The sequence below is a fragment of the Podarcis cretensis genome, assembly GCF_951804945.1.
Source record: "Podarcis cretensis genome assembly, chromosome: 9".
In the NCBI taxonomy this organism is placed as follows: Eukaryota; Metazoa; Chordata; class Lepidosauria; order Squamata; family Lacertidae; genus Podarcis; species Podarcis cretensis.
Window position 1 is genome coordinate 76,135,710 of NC_137178.1, and position 20,122 is coordinate 76,155,831.

At 40.3% G+C, this 20,122-nt stretch overlaps 1 protein-coding gene across 11 annotated transcripts in view; it reads left to right on the top strand.

The window, feature by feature from the left end:
* The window catches only part of MSANTD1 (Myb/SANT DNA binding domain containing 1), a 28,622-nt gene that overhangs the window by 6,440 nt on the left and 2,060 nt on the right, over positions 1-20,122 (top strand). For 6 of the 11 annotated variants that reach the window (XM_079991737.1, XM_079991734.1, XM_079991739.1 and 3 more), the window contains 3 exons: positions 8,537-8,801; positions 10,889-10,939; positions 17,638-17,922. In XM_079991737.1, the coding sequence (XP_079847863.1) occupies positions 8,548-8,801; positions 10,889-10,939; positions 17,638-17,922 (590 nt within the window). In that variant the 5' untranslated portion in view covers positions 8,537-8,547. Of the gene's footprint in view, positions 1-6,795; positions 6,840-6,866; positions 7,229-7,520; positions 8,103-8,336; positions 8,419-8,536; positions 8,802-10,888; positions 10,940-17,637; positions 17,923-20,122 lie in introns of those variants that run through there. The other 5 variants (XM_079991735.1, XM_079991744.1, XM_079991743.1 and 2 more) reach the window with 5 other exon arrangements.

Below are 20,122 nucleotides of genomic sequence, written 5' to 3' on the forward strand. Positions count from 1 at the left end.
TTGAGGTCGGAGAGAAACAATATAAACTTAAAGCGTTTGCAGATGACCTAGTTTTGACTCTACAGGAGCCAGAATCTAGTACGAAAAAAGTACTACAATTGATTCAAGAGTTTGGTCGGGTAGCGGGATTCAAATTAAACAAGCAGAAAACTAAGGTGTTGGGAAAAAATTTGACAGTTACAGAGTCAGAACGGTTTCAGAAAGAGACAGAGTTAAATGTGGTCAAAAAAGTAAAATACCTAGGGGTGAACATAACAGCAAAAAATCTGAGTCTATTTAAAGATAATTATGAGAAATGTTGGGTTGAAATTAAGAGAGACTTAGAAACTTGGACAAGATTGAAACTTTCCTTGTTAGGCCGAATTGCTGCTGTAAAGATGAATGTATTGCCAAAAATGCTGTTTTTATTTCAAACATTGCAGATTGTGGACAAAACAGAGTGTTTCCGGAAGTGGCAGAGAGATATTTCCAAATTTGTCTGGCAGGGCAAAAAGCCCAGAATTAAGTTTAAGATATTAACTGATGCAAAAGAAAGAAGGGGCTTTGCCCTGCCAGACTTAAGGCTGTATTATGAATCAGCAGCTTTCTGCTGGTTAAAAGATTGGCTGCTTCTTGAGAATACTGATGTATTGGATTTGGAAGGTTTTGATAATGCGTTTGGTTGGCATGCATATTTATGGTATGACAAGGTTAAGATTAATAGGAATTTCAAGAACCATATCGTCAGAAAAGCATTGTTTAATGTCTGGACAAAATACAAAGACTTATTGGAAAACAAAACTCCAAGGTGGCTTTCACCATTGGAAGCTAAGGCCCGAAAAAGACTCAATATGGAGGCCAAATGGCCGAAATATTGGGAAATATTAGAAAAAGATGGAGACAACTGGAAATTGCAGAGTCAGGAGAAAATGAAAGACAAAGTGCGAGATTGGTTACATTATGCTCAGATTAAAGAAGTTTTTAAACTTGATAAAAAGCTAGGATTCCAGGTGGAAAAATCGAAGTTAGAAACGGAACTGTTAGAGCCTAAGACTAAGGTACTTTCAAGAATGTATAACTTGCTGTTAAAATGGAACACAAAAGATGAAATGGTTAAATCGGCTATGATAAAGTGGGCACAGGACATTGGGTACAATATTATGTTTGAGGACTGGGAAAAATTGTGGACTACTGGGCTGAATTTCACTGCATGTAATGCTTTGAAAGAAAATGTAATGAAAATGATATACAGATGGTACATGACCCCAGTCAAACTTGCAAAAATATACCACTTGTCTGATAATAAGTGTTGGAAATGTAAGGAAAATGAAGGAACGTTCTTTCACCTTTGGTGGACTTGCCCTAAAGTGAAGGCTTTCTGGGAAATGATATATAATGAGCTGAAAAAGGTATTTAAGTATACCTTCCTTAAGAAACCAGAGGCCTTCCTTTTGGGTATTGTTGGCCAAGGGGTACTAAAGAAGGATCGAACATTTTTTATGTGTGCAACAACAGCAGCAAGGATACTCGTTGCCAAGCATTGGAAAACTCAAGATCTACCCATACTGGAAGAATGGCAGATGCAACTGATGGACTATATGGAACTGGCCGAGATGACGGGCAGAATCCGAGACCTGGGAGAGGAGACGGTGGAAGAAGATTGGAGAAAATTTAAGATTTATTTGCAAAAGTATTGTAAATTGTATGAATGTTAAGCAGGATGTTTGATCATAAACTATTGGGCACCATGGAAACAAATGAAGTGAATTATGAAGTTAAGTTAAATTTATGAAAAAACTAAATTTTTAGATAATTATTGGGTTAATCTTAATGCACTGAAGAGGAAATAAACATATCTAAAATTTAAGATATAACATTGTAAAAATGGATTTTAAGGTGGGGATAAGGTGAGAAATTGCTGGTTTAATTTTTATAAATTTGGAACGTAGGAGCGGGAGATGTGAGGAAGTCCAAGGAGGATCAGAAAATATGTTATGACACATGACATTTTTGTATGTTTTATTTTGTTTGTTGTATTTAAAAAATCTTTAATAAAAATTATAAAAAAGAAAAAAAGAAAATCAAGGCGTCAGACCAAGTTTAAACCAATAAGAAATGTGCTTATTATTTTGTCAAAATAATGGTTATGACCAGAAAACAATTATTATAGTTGTATTTCTAGACAACCCCTCCCAGCCCACCCAGATTTTAAAACCATTTTTGTAATTACCCATAAGAGCAACTAGGGTAGGAAAATACCATGGTAAAACAAAACAATCCTTTTCCCTGCTTGAGCCAGGACATAGGAGTGAAGCAGTTTCTCTCCAGCCCTCCTAGCCCATTGACAATGGATCTTTTCAGCTCAACTTCTGTTTTCCGCGGTAGGTTTCTAGATCCTCTGCAATATTATGATTTCAAGCTCCCTTTCCTCCTCATTCTCCAGCAACTCTGTCCTGTGTGTCTGTCTGCCAGCTTCATTTGTTTTCACACGGTGCTTGGCTACTGCCTTGGCTCACAAAGGTGCGTTGGGAGCTTGGTGAAAATGTCAAGGGCACAAGTCACAAAATGGCTGCACTGGGGGCCTGAGAGTGAGGTGGCGGTGCCTGATTAAAGGAATCAGACCAATATTTAAAACCTACATTTAGTCATGGATTTCATTTGGCATTGTATCTTTCACTCTCTCGTACATGTACAGATCCCACATGGGCTATTAACAGATAGAGCAGATTATGTTTGAAAATAATGCAAAATAGAAAATGCTGGGTTATAACTGTGGATAAATAGCCTTGAGACCACCGTGCCAGGTTCTTCTCCAAATGTCCCCCCCCCCCAACTGAGATACAGCAGGTGGCTTTGAGAGAAAGGGGCATTTCAGATTGTGGAATGCTATCTCCAGAAGGGCTCGCCTGTTTTTTCAGTATTTTTTATTTTCCCTGATCTTTCAAATATGTGGACTTCTACATTGCACAGTGGGCTCTGAGAAACCTTTCTTATTTGCTCTTTGTCCTAATTGACTATTGTGTGCTTTGTTTTAAAGTGATTTGTTTTGATTGTATAATTGCCTTATTTGTTCTTTCTTTTGACTTTACTATAACGGTGATTTTTAATGTGAATATTAGTATAGAGACAACTGAAACCATTAATCATTCCCTCCGGTGGCTTCCTTCTTGTAGTTTCTTGCTCTTTAGTAGGTTTTTGGAGTACCATCTCAGTTTCTTGTGCATCAATGAAGCTATTATCCCCATTACCAGGTGTTCCCCTGTTCTCAGTACTATTGTCTCTCTCCCTGTCAGGATTTAGTTTACAGTTTTCATATCCTCTTTTCCCTGTTGTAATCAGGGAAGCTTGGATTGTAGCTTGGATTCATTGGCACAACGCAGTATATAAACATAGCAAGTAAATAATTGGTCTCTCTAAATATTTATTCCAAACCTCTCCTACTTTTCACAATTCTGATTTATCTGTGATTTGTTTGTGTAGATATTTCACAGAGTAGGAACCATTTCAACCATCATATTCCTTACTCCTCTAAATAACTTATAAACAAGTGGACCAGCACTGTCATATAAACCATAGCTGAAAACAAGTGGTGGTTTCACGTGAATGCACATTGTACTGATTCACAGTGCTGCCACACAGCTCACTCCTGCCACACCACCAGGACTCAAGTCTGGGTTTTGATGTCTGCATCTGGTCTTGTGGTTTGCTTGGGGGAAACCACAAATGCGGGTTCAGATGTCATTTGCTTCCTGGCAGCGCAGAACCAGCAAGAAAGGAGTGGAGTGAGAACTCATTCACACTACAGTTTGTTTTCAGCTCTATTTAATGTAATGTGCAAACTAGGCCTTTGAATGTAGCGTTCAGTAACCTTACTTTGTTATTGCCAGAGTAGAAAACCGGATTTTAGCCGTGCAAAAATCAGCATGTTCTCCAATCAGCAAAAAGTCTCATGGTTTTGAGGCATCTAATCATAAGCCTGCATTTTTATCAAAGCTTATATGTTTAATCAGGGCTTGTATTTTAAAAATGAGCTTAAAGATCTTCAAATGTTTCATGCCAGGCAGAAGACCAGTTGCCTAAGAACCTTGGCAATGTTTTTCTCCTAGACAAAGGGGCCCCCTGATTTATAGCAGAAAACAATTCTCAAAGTCGTAAAAAGGGAATTACAGGCTGAGAGCCAAGGTTACACTGACCCTACAAATTAAGGGTGGATAAATAGTAAAATGAGCCATATCTTCTTCCTAAGGTTAAAAAGGTCAAGAGCAGTGAAAAAGCAACTGGTCTGGCTGGCAGAAACAGAACATTTTTGGGAAGTCTTTTCTAAAGCTGTTTCTTTCTTAAACTAAGATCCTTTTAAGATTTCTTTTCCTTTTAAAAGGTTATTTATGTATTAAATATATTAGCTTAAATATAATTATGCAAAGGATTTAAGAAATGCTAGATTCTTATTTCATATAGTTGTAAGAGTTGTAACTATCCTGAAATTAAGTCAGCCACCAGCCCCCCTTGCCAGACAGGAGACGCCATCGAGCACTCCTGATATATGGTTGTCAGGCCTTTTGTTTAGAAACCTTCAAATGAAGGAGATCTCTCAATGTTGATGTGAACTCAAAATCCTTGACATATGTTTAAGATAAAAATTCAAGATTAACCATCTGTTTTGGAAGGCAATAGGGCAAGGAGGGCAAGAGGTGAGCTGGTAATTAAGATTCCTTGTTGAGACACATGTAAGATATATTACTACTTATTTGTCATTTATAGATAGAAGAATATATAGCTTTTTGATTCCCATAAAAGGGCAAGAGCAAATGGGTGTATCTTTTGTGATTGGTTCTAGCAAATAGCCAATAGGAATTTCAACCAGGCTGATTGGACAGAGGCAGCCACAGGAGGAGCAAGGGGGCTGGATTAAGGAAATATAAGTGCTGGCCAGAATGGCAGGAGGCCAGGCCAGAGCTTGGTAACCATATACCACTGTGCCTCATATTTATTTGTCTGACAAATAAATTATTATTTTAATTTCTCTATTGCTGCGTTGAATATTTCATTCCAGCTAAGTGTTAACCACAAGCAGGGTGCTACATTTTATCTGAAATAAATGAGGAAATATTCCAAAGCATTTCTTTTGCATGCACTTGCTCTTAGTTTCTTCCTGTCTTTCTCACGGCTTCCTTCTTCCACGTGTTTTGACTCTCTGCTCCTTTCAAGTGCTCCTTTTCCTCACTTGGGAGCTTCCACCATCTTGCCACCAGCTTCCACTTCCAGTTTGTTCTGCTCACCTGCTGGGTGGCCCACAGGATAAGAACGGAGCAGCTGCTGTAACCACAATTCTTCCCACACACGTGGCAATTGTGCCAGCTGCTCTTAATACACAAACACAGCTCTTCTCTCACGTGTAGCTATACCACTCTGCAGAATCACCATAATTAATAATAATAATAATAATAATAATAATAATAATAATAATAATATATTTATACTCCGCCCTCCCCAGCCAGAGCCAGGCTCAGGGTGTCAAACACCAGTAAAATTACAATAAAAGCATAATAGGGGGGAAAAACAATTTAAAATACAGGCTAAAATGCAATTTAAAATGCAGCCTCATTTTAAAAGTAGCCCATAAATCAAAACTGTAAGGGGAGGGAAACAGAAGGGTCAGACTGAGTCCAAACCATAGGCCAGGCGGAACAGCTCTGTCTTGCAGGCCCTGCGGAAAGATGTCAAGTCCCGCAGGGCCCTAGTCTCTTATGACAGAGCGTTCCACCAAGTCATGGCCAGTACTGAAAAGTCCCTGGCCCTAGTTGAGACCAATCTAACCACCTTGAGACCTGGGACCTCCAAAGTGCTGTCATTTGTGGACCGTAAGGTCCTCCGCGGGGCATACCAGGAGAGGCAGTCCTGTAGAACGAAGCTCATGGGCCACTGGTGGTCTGCAGCCCACACTTTGAGAAGTCCTGCCTATACGTAGATATTCTTCTGTAAGCCACTTTGCAATTCTGGTGGAATCCAAACCCATGCAGTTTGGGAGGAATGCATATTTACATTTGGGGTTCAGACACATGCTGGCATTCACATAAAAAGGTAAAGGTACCCCTGCCCGTACGGGCCTGTCTTGACAGACTCTGGGGTTGTGCGCCCATCTCACTTAAGAGGCCAGGGGCCAGCGCTGTCCGGAGACACTTCCGGGTCACGTGGCCAGCGTGACATCGCTGCTCTGGCCAGAGCCAGAGCCGCACACGGAAACGCCGTTTACCTTCCCGCTGGTAAGCGGTCCCTATTTATCTACTTGCACCCGGAGGTGCTTTCGAACTGCTAGGTTGGCAGGCGCTGGGACCGAGCAGCGGGAGCGCACCCCGCCGCAGGGATTCGAACCGCCGACCTTTCGATCGGCAAGCCCTAGGCGCTGAGGCTTTAACCCACAGCGCCACCTGCGTCCCTGGCATTCACATACCTTTGGCTAAATTGCGAGAAGATGCGGATACAAATCCTTCCCAACCCAACTCATGCCTTATTTGGATAGAAATACACAACAGTGGCCTGAAAAAAACCTCCCAATGTTTTCTCCAAGCCAGCCACAGTTAAATTTGGATGTTCTCATTGGTGCTTCCTGAGGCAATGCTTGGAAAGTCTGAAATGCACACACAGAATGAAAAGGAGACCCTGCTTCTACTTAATCCTCCTCTTGGCTGCCATCTGTCACCTGGTCACATGACGCCTCCCAACTGGGTCTCCATGATATGCACACACACACACGCGCGCGCGCGCATACACACACACACACACACCAGCCAGCATACGGTGCTCTGCCAGCCTTGAAAGGGTTCTTCTGCACAGGACCACTGACAGTAGCTGCTCCAAAGGTGCCTTTTGAGTGCCAGATTCTTCTATAGGAACCTGTGACTCATCAATAAAGTTCATTGTGCTCTTTATTCGAACAGCATTTAAACCTTTTTCTCTAGGGAATCCTAATTCTGACTTCCTTATATTAAAGCGCTACAGTGCAGGGGGAAATGCCATTAACAAGGAATAGAACAGGACAGGAGGTTTGTGCCTTGAAAAAGGCATTTTGCGACCTCCCCTTCCTTCAGGATCCTGTGCTTTTCAGCTTGTTCAGATTGAGCATGTAATTAGTGTATAGGATACTTAAGTATGGACTAAAGCACGTGAGAACCTTTCCTGGGGATTAACAGCCTATGGAGTACATTATTTTCTGCTTGCCATTAATCTCTAGGAAACGCCCAGCACTGAGGTCTGTATTGCTGTCTTAAAAATGAATACACACACATTTTTTTCATCCCACTGCTATCTTTCAAAATGTGAACGGTAGTTTCCTTTCTAATACAGAGAATTAATGCGCTGTGCATTAGCCGTCAGCATTGCTTCACTGGATAAAGTGCCTGGACCTTAAAACCAGAGCTGAGTCCATCATGTTTGCCACAGCGCAGACTCTGGAATGGTGCTTTGGGAAATGAGATGCTGCCTTGCTATTATAACAGGGAACAAGATCTAGCCTCCTATATGAAGAAAACTACAACATAAAAACAGCAATTTATTTAGAGTTTTTAATCCTCATGCCGTTCTCCCCATTCCCAGTTGCTTTTGCACAGTAAATAATCTTTATGGGTTCACCATAAGGCAGATTTAAAATGCCTCCGCTGCAGTCCTGAGGCTGCAGCACACGGCTGAATAAAAGACTCCAAACAGCATTGAAACTGTTCGGATTGCAAATACATATGTGGTAATTTGAACCTACAAAATGCAAATTCATGCTGACAGGGCTGCTGGAAGGGTTAGCTTAGCAGCAGACAAGCATCTTGGAGCCCAAATCGGCCTCTGGTTCTCTCTCCCTTGCACACACATATGTAAACACAAATCTGTGTGCATGTTCCTGAAATAGGAATCTGGCACCATTTTAGCTGCTTAACTGTTTTCAGTGCTGCTGTTGTATACTTCAGATGCTAACTGTGCTTCCACAAAGGTGTGAGACTTTTTAGACACAATTGTTGTAAAGGGGTCTTTTTTGTGTACACGTCTTTCCCTCATCCTAGTGAATCTGTCAAGGCACAACTTAAAAGCTCATTCAGGCAGCCATGACCCCCTGCTTGCAGCAGATTGCCTAAAAGGTAAGGGGGAAAAAATCTAAAAACAAGTAAAAACTTAAAAGTAGCTTCTCAAAGGCTGCATAGATCTTTTGTTGTTGTTGTTTTTGTTAAACCTAAAGTGTTTAAAAGCTTTAATATTGATGGCCTGTCAACTTTGTCCTGATTCTTTGGCTTTCAGTTAAAAGGTTTTTGTTGTTGTAGCTTATGCAGTTGCTCTGTTGCTATGGAAACGTGACATCAAAATGACGTTTCTCTGTTTAAAAGCTTTTAACTAAATTCCTGCCTGTCAGATGTAGGCCCCATTTTGTGCACTCAAGCTTCAAGCTGTTGCAAAGAGGTTTCATGTGTTCTGTTGTCATTCAAATCCTGTAGCTTCATATGCATGCCTTGCACTGCAAAATCCTAAACTAAAAACTGAAATCTATATTAAGTGTTCTCTTTTAAAACCCTTTTAGGTCAATCAGGAATGGCTGCTGCAGAAATTCCCAGTTATATTGTTTCTTCTCAGACTGAGAAGCACAGGAGGGCCAGGAACTGGACTGATGCAGAAATGAGGGGCTTAATGCTGGTTTGGGAAGAATTTTTTGATGAATTGAAACAAACTAAAAGGAATGCCAAAGTTTATGAGAAAATGGCTAACAAACTCTTTGAAATGACTGGAGAAATTCGACATGGAGAAGAAATAAAGATAAAAATTACAAACATGACATTCCAGTACAGGTAAGCTTCAGTTAATTCCTTTTATTTGAGTGATTTCTAGATATTAATCAGGCTCTTTGCCTTTCTGAAAATATCTTGTAAAGAGAAAACAACAGATGAAAGATTAAAGGTTGTTCATAGGGCTCTTAAAAATCACTTTTAACATTCCTAATTTTTCTCCTTACTGCTTTCAAATGGTAGCATAACTTTGGTGGTGGTTTTTGTTAATTACTGTTTTTATGAAACAAGGGAATGCAAAAGATAGTATGAATTATTGTTGTTTATGTTTTCATTTTAGCTTTCACTTGCACTTTAAACTGGCACAGCTTAGATCAATTTTGAGCTGGTCTTTTCAAATGTAAAAACTAAATACAATTTAAATAAAATAATTATTGTTAAAAAATCTCTAAATTTTGCCATCGCAGACTGAGGAAGTTACCCTCCGGAGGACTAAAATATCTGCATGCCTCACCACTGAGTGACACACGTTGCTATAATTGTAGCTAGCATTAGCAAAGGAACAATTACATTTGCAGACAGAAATCAGTGCACACTGTAAACACTGTTCCAGCTGGGGGAGGAAACTTGAGGTATCTGAAATGAGATAATGAAGTAGTTAGAGCCCATCAGGAGAGGAAGTTGGCTTAGGAAAATGAAGTATTTGCAGCCTAGGGACAGAAAAATATTTGCATGGTGTTGAAAAGCATTTCCCTATTTCTATGTGACATGAACTACCAAATCTGCTTTTAGCTATGTTCTAATTTGTGACAACATGTAATCTCTAATATGGATCTGTTGGAGGTTAGCTATAATTCACCAATCTGAAATACATGATTCCTTTATTTAATCTCTTTTCAGTGCAGAAAAATAGTGATTAAAAAAAAGTCACAGGCATCCATGTTAAGTCTGCTTGTTTTGGGCTTTTTGGGCCTGGGTGGGTTAGGTTAGAACATCATTTTTATATTTAAACTTTATGCTATGCAATCTACAACTCCCTATTAGCATTTATAAATTTGTGTCTTTCTTCATTTTCACTTTTGGCTGGATCATCTTAAGATGGTGACCTCTTAAGTTATTATATGTGTTTTGCATGAAATGATGAATATTCTCAAAATGATATGTTTTCAGTTACATATCACCTTGCAGGATGGCACCAGTATTATTTACAGAGGTACACTCTGAAACACATAGTTTGTGCCCTTAGTCTGACAAGAGAGTGAGAAATCCAGAAAACGTGGGCTGAAGTTTTTAGTCTGAAGGCCCACCTCTGGTTCATAAATTGAGATGGCCCCCAAAGCATAAAGGAAAAAGAGGTGAAAATGCTCTATGTCTTTCTCTCACACAACACATGAATGTGTATGCATAGAAATATATCAACAAACACCATCTCACATACACATATAATTATCCATATTTTAAAGAAATATACTGAAATGTTTTGAAAGTACAATACTGGGAGCTTTGACGCTGCCCTCTGACCATGACATGCTCACAGTGCCTTAACCACTGGGATGGGACCCAGAATATAACTGGAATTGAGAACATCATAGTGTGTTTAAATCACTCTATTTATTTTGCTCATAAACTTAAACTATGCTAAAAACAAAGGCATCTAAAGTATTTGCAGACTGAACATTCAAGTTTAAATATTACGGCTCTGTGTATATGAATGATAATCTTGACACGTACAGCAATACCTTAATTAATTTCCAAGAAAGTTGAAATGTTCTGAAGAGCTCTGCTTCAGTCCAATAGCTAAGATTCTACAAAGCCTACTATAGTCCAGAAGTAGAGATTACTAGAGGAATTGCAGTTTCTTACCCCATCGCCTTATTGCATTCAGCTGTGGCTGAGACTGTTCTAGTTCACAAGAGAAGGTGGAAATATCAATTATTATTCATCATGCTGTTTACAAACTGGAGTGATCTAGATGGGCCTCTTCCCAAGAGATACTTATGGCAAATACCACTTTTAGTGCTTCCTCTTTTCCATGTTCACAATCAAATATCGCCAAAAAGCACTATCAAGTATGCATGGAATTTTTAAAAGTGATAAACAGGACACTTGTAACACTTGTTAGCATTTGTAACGTTTAATTTTACAACCAGATGCATGCATATAATTGAAGAACCAAGCAGTGATGCAAGAAGAGTCAAGTGGTGAGTATCAGGCCATAAATCTTCCCTCTTACTGGTTAGGCAGCGTCACACGAGGAAAAGTCCTTGCTTGGGTGAGGAGTCATCCCACGCTCTCAATTAATACTTGAGCTAAGTGCTTAAGATTTACATAGTTCAACTTTTTTATAGATAAACCAGAGAAAACTAGGTATTAGAAATATGCTGTAGATCCTGCAATAAGCCCACGTGCAACATATAAATGCATAAGAATTTTGCTGCACTTTGGTTTTCTGTTGTGGTTCATTGTGGATAGAGAAAGTGAGTGTTCCACATCTCAGAGCTGCCACCTCCCGCCCTCAGACTATCTTCTTGAACAGGTAGCATGAATTGTGGAGCGGCTGGGAAGGATTTGGTATATAATTCTAATAATTAATAATAATAATAATGAGGATCCACTGTTATTTCAAGTTTTGTTTTAGGAGGACTGTGAGAGAGGGGGAAAGAATTATCATCAGGTTTTCAATTGTGGCCACTCTGACCCCGTAATTGAAAAGGGCATTGTTTTGCTCTACTTCTTAAATAAGTGCTCAGTTTATTCAAGCAAAATAATTACAAATTACCTTCCACCACCCAGTAACCTTGCTTGCCTAGTTGAGAAGCACCTGTGGCAAAGACCAGCTCCTTGGCAAGGCAGTGAGGGTGTTCTGGGCAGCTGTGACGCTCTTCAGGATTGGACCTACTCAGCTGTAAAGCAGCCTTCCTCAACCCCAGCCCTCCAGATGTTTTTGGCCTACAACTCCCATGATCCCTAGCTAGCAGGACCCAGTGGTCAAGGATGCTGGGAATTGTAGTCTCAAAGCATCTGGAGGGCTGAGGTTGAGGAAGGCTGCTGTATAGCAGCCAGCTGACATGATGCAGTGGAGCAACCTCGACAGCATGACCCCAGAGAGTGCCATGCCCCTTTTGAGTTTTGCCGACTTAAAAAATAAAATGAAACCTGTTGAGTTGTATGGAATGTTAATTATCAGCTAGTGGAGATGTTCTTGTGGATCCTGCCCATCACCCAACTATTCCTTGCTGGGCTTGTTTTTCTTTTCTCTCCAGGCTCTGGTTATTGTAATGTGGAGTTAAGGAGTATTTTGTTGGCTGGTTGGCTGCAATACGAAACAGAAGTGGTTTCTGTTAGTGGAACCTGTGTGAGAGGCAGGAGAGACACCCCAGGTGTGCTAGAGAGAGAGGGGTGGCTGGATTGGTGCTTTTTTGTTTCTTGCTGCAGGGGTTGCTGGAGTTCCTAACACATATCCAGTGTGATTTATGGGTATTTTGATTTATTTATGGCATTTTTCTTTCATGTTGATATGTTTTCCACTGCTTTGGAGACCTTTGGGTCAAAAAATGGTATACTGTACAGGCAAATCCCTATTTGCATGCGATGGGCACATGTGCGACCACTGATGCGCACACCATTTTGGCACGGCAAGGGGGCGGGGCGGACTTATGCACATCCGACTGACACATGTGGTGCCTAGTAACGCAACCCCTGTGTAAATGGGGGGTTATATATAAGCCCTAGTATAGCACAGCAGCAAATACCGTATTTTTCCATCTATAAGACGCCCCCATGTATAAGACGCCCCCTAATTTTTTACATTATTTTTTAGGGAAAAAACCTAGTCTTATACATGGAAAAATATGATATATCCAGAGTTAGAGATGGAGTAGCAAGCACATTAAGGAAGCTTGAGGAATTTTCTCAGTACACATTCCATTGCAGCCCACCGGATCCACACCTTCTGGATTAATGTGTATATAGGAACATATTTATCTTCCGGAATCTGCCCTTGAACAGATTTGACAAGGTGGTCTGGAGGTTACTTTTAATTAATTTTTACAAATGTATATATTTACAAGTAAGTTGTTAGAGGCTACAAATGGAGGCAGCCATGTTTTTCCCTTACTTTATCCCTGGGAGGGACAGCAACATCCTTGCATCTCTTTGTTCCAGAGGAATTTGCGGCCCTATTTTGAATGTGTGTAGTGCAAACAGAGGCAGCAGCTCTCTAGCTGCTTGGAGTGATGACTTGGATTGTTAAAAAAAAGATAATATTAAATACCCCATCAGTGCTTTTTTCAGTAAGAATTTTGTTTGGAACTTTGGGGGAAGAAATTACATGTTAATTGAGAAAATGGATAGAATGATCACATGTGAAACTGACATATACGTTGTTGTTTATGGAGGAGCAGTCTATAGCATATGGGTATTTAAATTACCTTGTACTATATATTATTTTACAATGTTACTAGAAACCCTTGTTATTAGAATCCGTTTTGTAGAAGTAAAAGGTATCGAAAACAATTTTGTTCTGTTTTGTTTTTTTAAAACCCCTTTCATCTATTATTCTAAAAGATAAAATAAGATTACAAATCCCTCCAGATTTCCAACTTTCCAACTTTTTCCACTGGGAAAAAGAAATAAAACCATCAGAGGGAAAAAGAAGACCAGGAACCATTTGACCCCAATCTTATTTGTTGTCCCCCACTCTTCACATTTCTACTCTCTGTTCTATTTACAAGGATATTGAGAAGGAAGGAAAGAAGAAAGGACATATTTATTTCCCTTTCGCCACCTTCCGAGAATCCTTTATCCTGCCATGGAGCAATAAAATGCTCAGGTTCAAGACTGACAACCAGCCCCAAATCTGAGCCCTCTAGCGTACAGCACAGGAGGTGGGAAAGGAAAAGAGGTGCCATCCCTCTCAAGAGGTCCTTTTTTAAGGGATGGAAATCACTGGAATGGAGTATTGTCACCTCTTTTTTTGCTTGCCCATGGTAGCCATTTTGTACTGGCACCTCATTTTTCACCCCTTCAAAAGCTGTGTATAAAGCATCCTTAGATATCTAATTTCCAAACTTCATAAAATGTGATTTATATTTTTTTAAACATCAAAAACATCACTGGGTGCAGGAGTTCACTATCTAGATCCTTGCTATGCTTTTCAGTGTGGATTCTTTGATGTCGTAATTGGAGAGAGAGAACTCACTCAAATTGCTTCAGAAAGTTGCATTTGAATATTTTACCAGTTTTCTGCTCTATTTGAATAATTCATTCATAGCAGAGACAAAACTTAAGTACTGCACTTTTGCTCCTCTCTCCCCTTTAGCCACCGATTGGCACATGAGCAATGTTATTTATAATTTATTTTGAAAGCTTTTTTACAAGCCTCAAGAGATTAATCTTGTTTTCATTCAGCAGGTCAAGTAGAGTATTAGCAAATAAAATACCGTAATAAAAAAAGAGAATTCAAAAGACAGGGATGCTATATTTGAATGGAAAGAAACTAGGATGTGTATATACTTTATTTTATTTATTGCACTTGGTACTTCAACGATATATGAAATGGCAGGTGTAAAACCTAGGATCCTAGGATTCACATAGGATTCTTAGAGTTCACACATGCATGTAACATTGCTTCGTTACTCAGGACTTGAATACTCACAACTGAGTGTGGGAACTCAAGTTACTTGTAGTTATTGAAAGGTTATATAATCATACATTTCTTATACTGCTCAGTATAAAAAGAAATTTCTGAGCAGTTTACATAAAGTATAACCAGAAAAATAATGAACTTCATATAAGAATACAATAACAGCATTCAAATAAGACTTCTTAAAAGCTAAATAAAAAGAGCAGAGCCGTATAAAATAGGTAAAATGGAGCAGTACATAAACAAAAAAATAAAACTGGGAATCAGTGTCTAGGAAAACTTGTGCAAATATATATGACTTTAAGAGGTGCTTGAAGCTGGTTGCTGTGTCTACCTCTCAGCCCACCTGAGGGAGGTCATTCCTAAGGACCAGTGCTGCCACCAAAGAAGTCTGCTCATCTGCTCTCACCAAGGGACAATCCACTGGTCCTTAGACGACTAGTTGGATTTCATCAGAAGGTCTTGGTCTGTACTGGGGGAAGGAGTCTGCTAGGGAAAATGGTCCCCATTGCTTAGAGCACTGTTTGACTTTTTAGTTTTTTTGATGGCTTCGTCACATATCCTAGAATCAGAGAATTGTAGAGTTGGAAGGGACCATGGGGTCATGTAGTCCAATCCTATGCAATGTAGGAATTGCAACTAAAAAAACCATGCAACCTCTGCTTAAACATCTCCAAGGAACGAGAGTCCGCCACCTTTCAAAGGTGTGTTTTCCACTGTCAAACAGTGGAACACTGTCAAACTACCTGAAAGTTATTCCTGATGTTTGGTTGGAATCTCCTTTCTTGTAACTTGAATCCATTGGTATGGGTCCTACGCTTCAGAGCAGGAAAAAACAAGCTTGCTGCATCCTCCATGTGACAGCCCTTTAGATATTTGAAGCTGGCTAGCATATCTCCTTTCAGTCTCCTCTTATCAACCGTTCTTCATAAGGCTTGGTTTCCAGACCCTTGATTTTCTTGGTTGGCCTCCTCACCATATGTTCCAGCTTGTCAATACCCTTCTTGAATTGTGGCACACCTAACTAGGCACACAACTCTAGGTGTGATCTGACTCAGGGAGAATAGAGGAGTACTACTACTTGATAGTACCAGAGGTGGCTTAGTCACGCTGGCCACATGACCCAGAAGCTGTATGCCGGCTCCCTCGGCCAATAAAGCGAGATGAGAGCCGCAACCCCAGAGTCGGCCACGACTGGACCTAATGGTCAGGGGTCCCTTTACCTTTACCTTTAAATTTAAACCCCACTAGTCTACAACTCTTAGTCTCGCAAGATTGCCATGAGAGCGCTTGGACTAAAATTGTCAACCAAAAGCTTTACTTTTCTGGTTTATCACCACAACAGTTATTAACACTGGGCTTCTGTAAAGCAAATAATTTACTGTATTTTTTGCTCTATAAGACGCACCAGACCATAAAACGCACCTAGTTTTTGGAGGAGGAAAACAAGAAAAAAAATATTCTGAATCTCAGAAGCCAGAGGGATTGTTGCGCAGTGAAAGCAGCAATCCCTCTTGCTGTTCTAGCTTCTGGGATAGCTGCGCAGCCTGCATTCACTCCATAAGACGCACACACATTTCCCCTTACTTTTTAAGAGGGGAAAAGTGAGTCTTATAGAGTAAAAAATACGGTAATTAGACAGTGCCTATATTATATTGAGCGACAGAATAATTTAGCCACAATAAGGAAATTTTGTCCATTGTATGATTATTTTCCACCCAGTCGATTTGACACTTTGGAACCCAATTTTCAAAATTTAACCATTCCAAAATACAGGTGCGCTTTCACTTTTGCAAGATTGATATACTGCCTTCAGGTGTACATGAGGGTCGATTTCAAAAAATTCCGCTGGAAAAACAGTTATACCCCTGTGGAGATGGCAGTATTGAGTCAGTGGCTCATGTGCTTCTGGCTTGCACCCTTTATAAAGATTTGAAGAGTGAGGTTCTTACTCCTCTACTATTGTCCATGCCTGGGCGCTCAACATTTGCTACTGTGTCCTTTTTTCTAGCAGATCAAGATGATCAGGTGACAGCAAAAACTGCAAAAAAAATTAGCAGGGGCAATTAGAATAAGATCTATTACCTGATTATTGATGGAAACCTCCAAAATGTATTTTGTATAGTTCAGTTTTAACCTCTATCTTCAGTACATTTTATTTTATTGCATTTTATGATGCACATAGAGATCATCTATTCACTCAGGTTTTTGCTTAAGTAGAGGTAGCCTTTCCTTATGGATGTGCTGATCTTGTTGATGTGTTATACCGAAGTTGATGTGTTTGGTCTTATTGTTTATGATGTTTTTAGTGTAACCTGCTCTGAGATCTATTTTTAAAATAAGGGTGTGCTCTAAATTCCTCAATTAAATCAAGAGGAATGCCCACCCTGTATGAATACACTTCAGCCCACTGATCAAGAGATGGGGACTTGTGCTATTCCACCATGCTGCCTTAGAAAATTTCTGCTAAATTGTTTATTTATTGTTTTTAGAATCCACCTTTCAACTAGAAGGTTCACAGGACAATATACAGTATTATACTAAAAGACTATGAAACATAATATAAAACCAGTACGTCTCATAAAAAACAACCAGCATAACAGTAAAAAGAGAATTCATTAGTTCAACTGGCCCCAAACATCTGAAGGTGCTTCATAATACAGAAAAGCTTCTAATGTGGAGGACAATTGTATTTCATTTAACAACCAGAAAGCGGGGAGGTCTTGCTCCATGTTGTCATGCTATTAACCATAGTTGTTGATAGAATTACAGCAATGTATCTCCCATGGACATTAAGGCCCAGGTTGGAAAACGATGGGAGTGACCCTTCTTCAAACACTTGTGTGCTTGAATAGCATTTTCTGTCAAAGTGTTATTTTCTGGCCTCTTCAGCAGAACTGAGAATTTCTAGAAATCGTAGCCTCTAGCAAAAGTTTGGAGTCAGAAATGGAAACAAGTATTTGGGTTGCTTGAATGGGAGTTCAGGTGGAAGTCAATCAGTTGAGATATGCACATTCTCCAAGGCCAGTTGGATGATGTGCCAAATGCATTTGAGATATGCACATTCCTTAGGACCTTTTGGAGATTATGTATATTGACCAGGAAATGTGCACAATTAATGAACAGATTATCATGTGCACATATTAACAGCTCAACTTAATCCCTCCCATCACACACACATATTTTTATAGTAGAATTTTTGAAACCTGCATGAAATTACTATCTGAGTTTTCATGATTATTTCTTTCATTGCAGGAAATTAAAATGTATGACTGATAGTGAAACGCTTGCACCTGATTGGCCTTACTTTAAAACCATTGATAGAATACTCTCTAAAGTGTCAGAGCACAATGATGTGAAAATGCATGACAGTCAGCTGCCAGGTCCTTCAACATCCCAGACTGAGGCGTCACAGTCTCCATCCGCCAAGTCTACTCCACTCTATTTGCCTTATAACCAGTTCACATATGAAGGGAGAGAAGAATTTTTTGAAGATGAGCATTCTGAGAGCTCTTCCAGCTTACTTTCTTATAAGTTAAGGTAACAGTTATATATATATTACTTTGATATCTTACATATTGGGCCCTATGTGGGATATAGGATAAAGCTGCAAAAATCTATTTCTTTAAGGACCACTTAATTTGGGGGCTTCAGGGGATCTCTGTTTTCTTCAGCTGTGAAGGGTCTAGTAGTTCTAGTTTAAGTCAGATGTATGCAAAGGGTTGCTGTCTTTTAATGTGAAAAATTATAGGCTCTGTTTTGTGGGATTCCAGACCATCTCCATCAGCAACTCTTGCTGTATCAGGGGAGAAGAGATACAGTGAGGTCTCCCCCATCAATTGGACCCAACCTTCATCTGATCCTCCCCTCCTAGAACCACCACAGGCTTATTTTTCTCTTCCCTCCCTGTCTGTTCCTTTTTGTATTGCATTGAGTTACTTGTAAGCTGTTGTTTTAAACTGTGAGTTGCCTTGAGTGCATGTAAATGTAAAGGTAAAGGTACCCCTGCCCGTACGGGCCAGTCTTGACAGACTCTGGGGTTGTGCGCCCATCTCACTTAAGAGGCCAGGGGCCAGCGCTGTCCAGAGACACTTCCGGGTCACGTGGCCAGCGTGACATCGCTGCTCTGGCGAGCCAGAGCCGCACACGGAAACACCGTTTACCTTCCCGCTGGTAAGCGGTCCCTATTTATCTACTTGCACCCGGAGGTGCTTTCGAACTGCTAGGTTGGCAGGCGCTGGGACCGAGCAGCGGGAGCGCACCCCGCCGCAGGGATTCGAACCGCCGACCTTTCGATCGGCAAGCCCTAGGCGCTGAGGCTTTAACCCACAGCGCCACCTGCGTCCCCTGCATGTAAATGTAGTAAGTAATTAAAAAGGTAGTCCAGCTAGCAAGACTCAAGGGGTATTTTGACCATGAATGTCAAGACTAGTGACCCTGACAAAACTCGTAAAGTGACTTACCGTATTTTGAGTTCTAGCTATCACTAGATAGAATTCACTAGACAGAAATCGTAATTCTCAGACTTATAACAAACCATGACTTTGATACTTTTTTTAAAAAAACCCAACATAATTCAAACCAAGATTAATTATGAGTTGATATTAACTTGCACCTTAGTCATGGCTGGCCTGACTAAGCAACCAAATTCCTTCACCTTTGTGCATGCTCAGATAATTATTGTTGTCACCCTTTAGTTTCCAAAGGACATGAATAATATCTGTTCGCAATATGCATGTGTCTAATGATTTTACTTTAACCCTTCAATTGCTCATTGACAAAAAAACCTTTTGATGGGCAAGTCAATGGAGCATCAAGCTTCTGTATGCATAACTATATTTGGGCTGGGAGGGGGCAATTATCTTTTGTTTTTTGAAGGGGGCACTTGCTACCTAATTCCATTCTACAATTTCTGAGAGCATTTCTGTCTATTTAAACTGGAAATGAAAGGAATGACAGAGGTCAGAGGAATTTTCTCAGTCATCATGTGATGAAGGTTTCAAATGAACAGCTTGTCAATAAAAACATGATTGACATGCTAATTTACATCTACCCTAAGAATCATAGAACCATAGAATTATAGTTGGAAGAGACCCCCAAGGGTCATCTAGTCCAGCCCCCTTCAACGCAGGAATCTCACCACCTCCCAAGGCAGTCGGTTCCACTGTTGAACAGCTCTTACCGTCAGAAAGTTCTTCCTAATGTTTACTCAGAATCTCATTTCTTGCAACTTGTAGCTATTGATTCAGATCCTGCCCCCAGAGCAGAAGAAAACAAGCTTTCTCCATCTTCCATGTGGCAGCCCTTGAGATATTTGAAGATGGCTACCATCTCTCCTCTCAGTCTCCTCTTCTCCAGGCTAAACATACCCAGCTCCCTCAACTGTTCCTCATAAGGCTTGGTTTCCAGACCCTGGATCATCTTGGTTACCCTCCTCTGCATATATTCTAGCACAGGGGTCAACAAACTTTTTCAGCAGGGGGCCGGTCCACTGTCCCTCAGACCTTGTGGGGGGCCGGACTATTTTTTTTTTTTTGGGGGGGGGAGACCGAATTCCTATGCCCCACAAATAACCCAGAGATGCATTTTAAATAAAAGGACACATTCTACTCATGTAAAAACACACTGATTCCCGGACCGTATATGGGCCAGATTTAGAAGGCGATTGGGCCGGATCCGCCCCCCCGGGCCTTAGTTTGCCTACCCATGTTCTAGCAGGTCAACATATCCTTCTTAAATT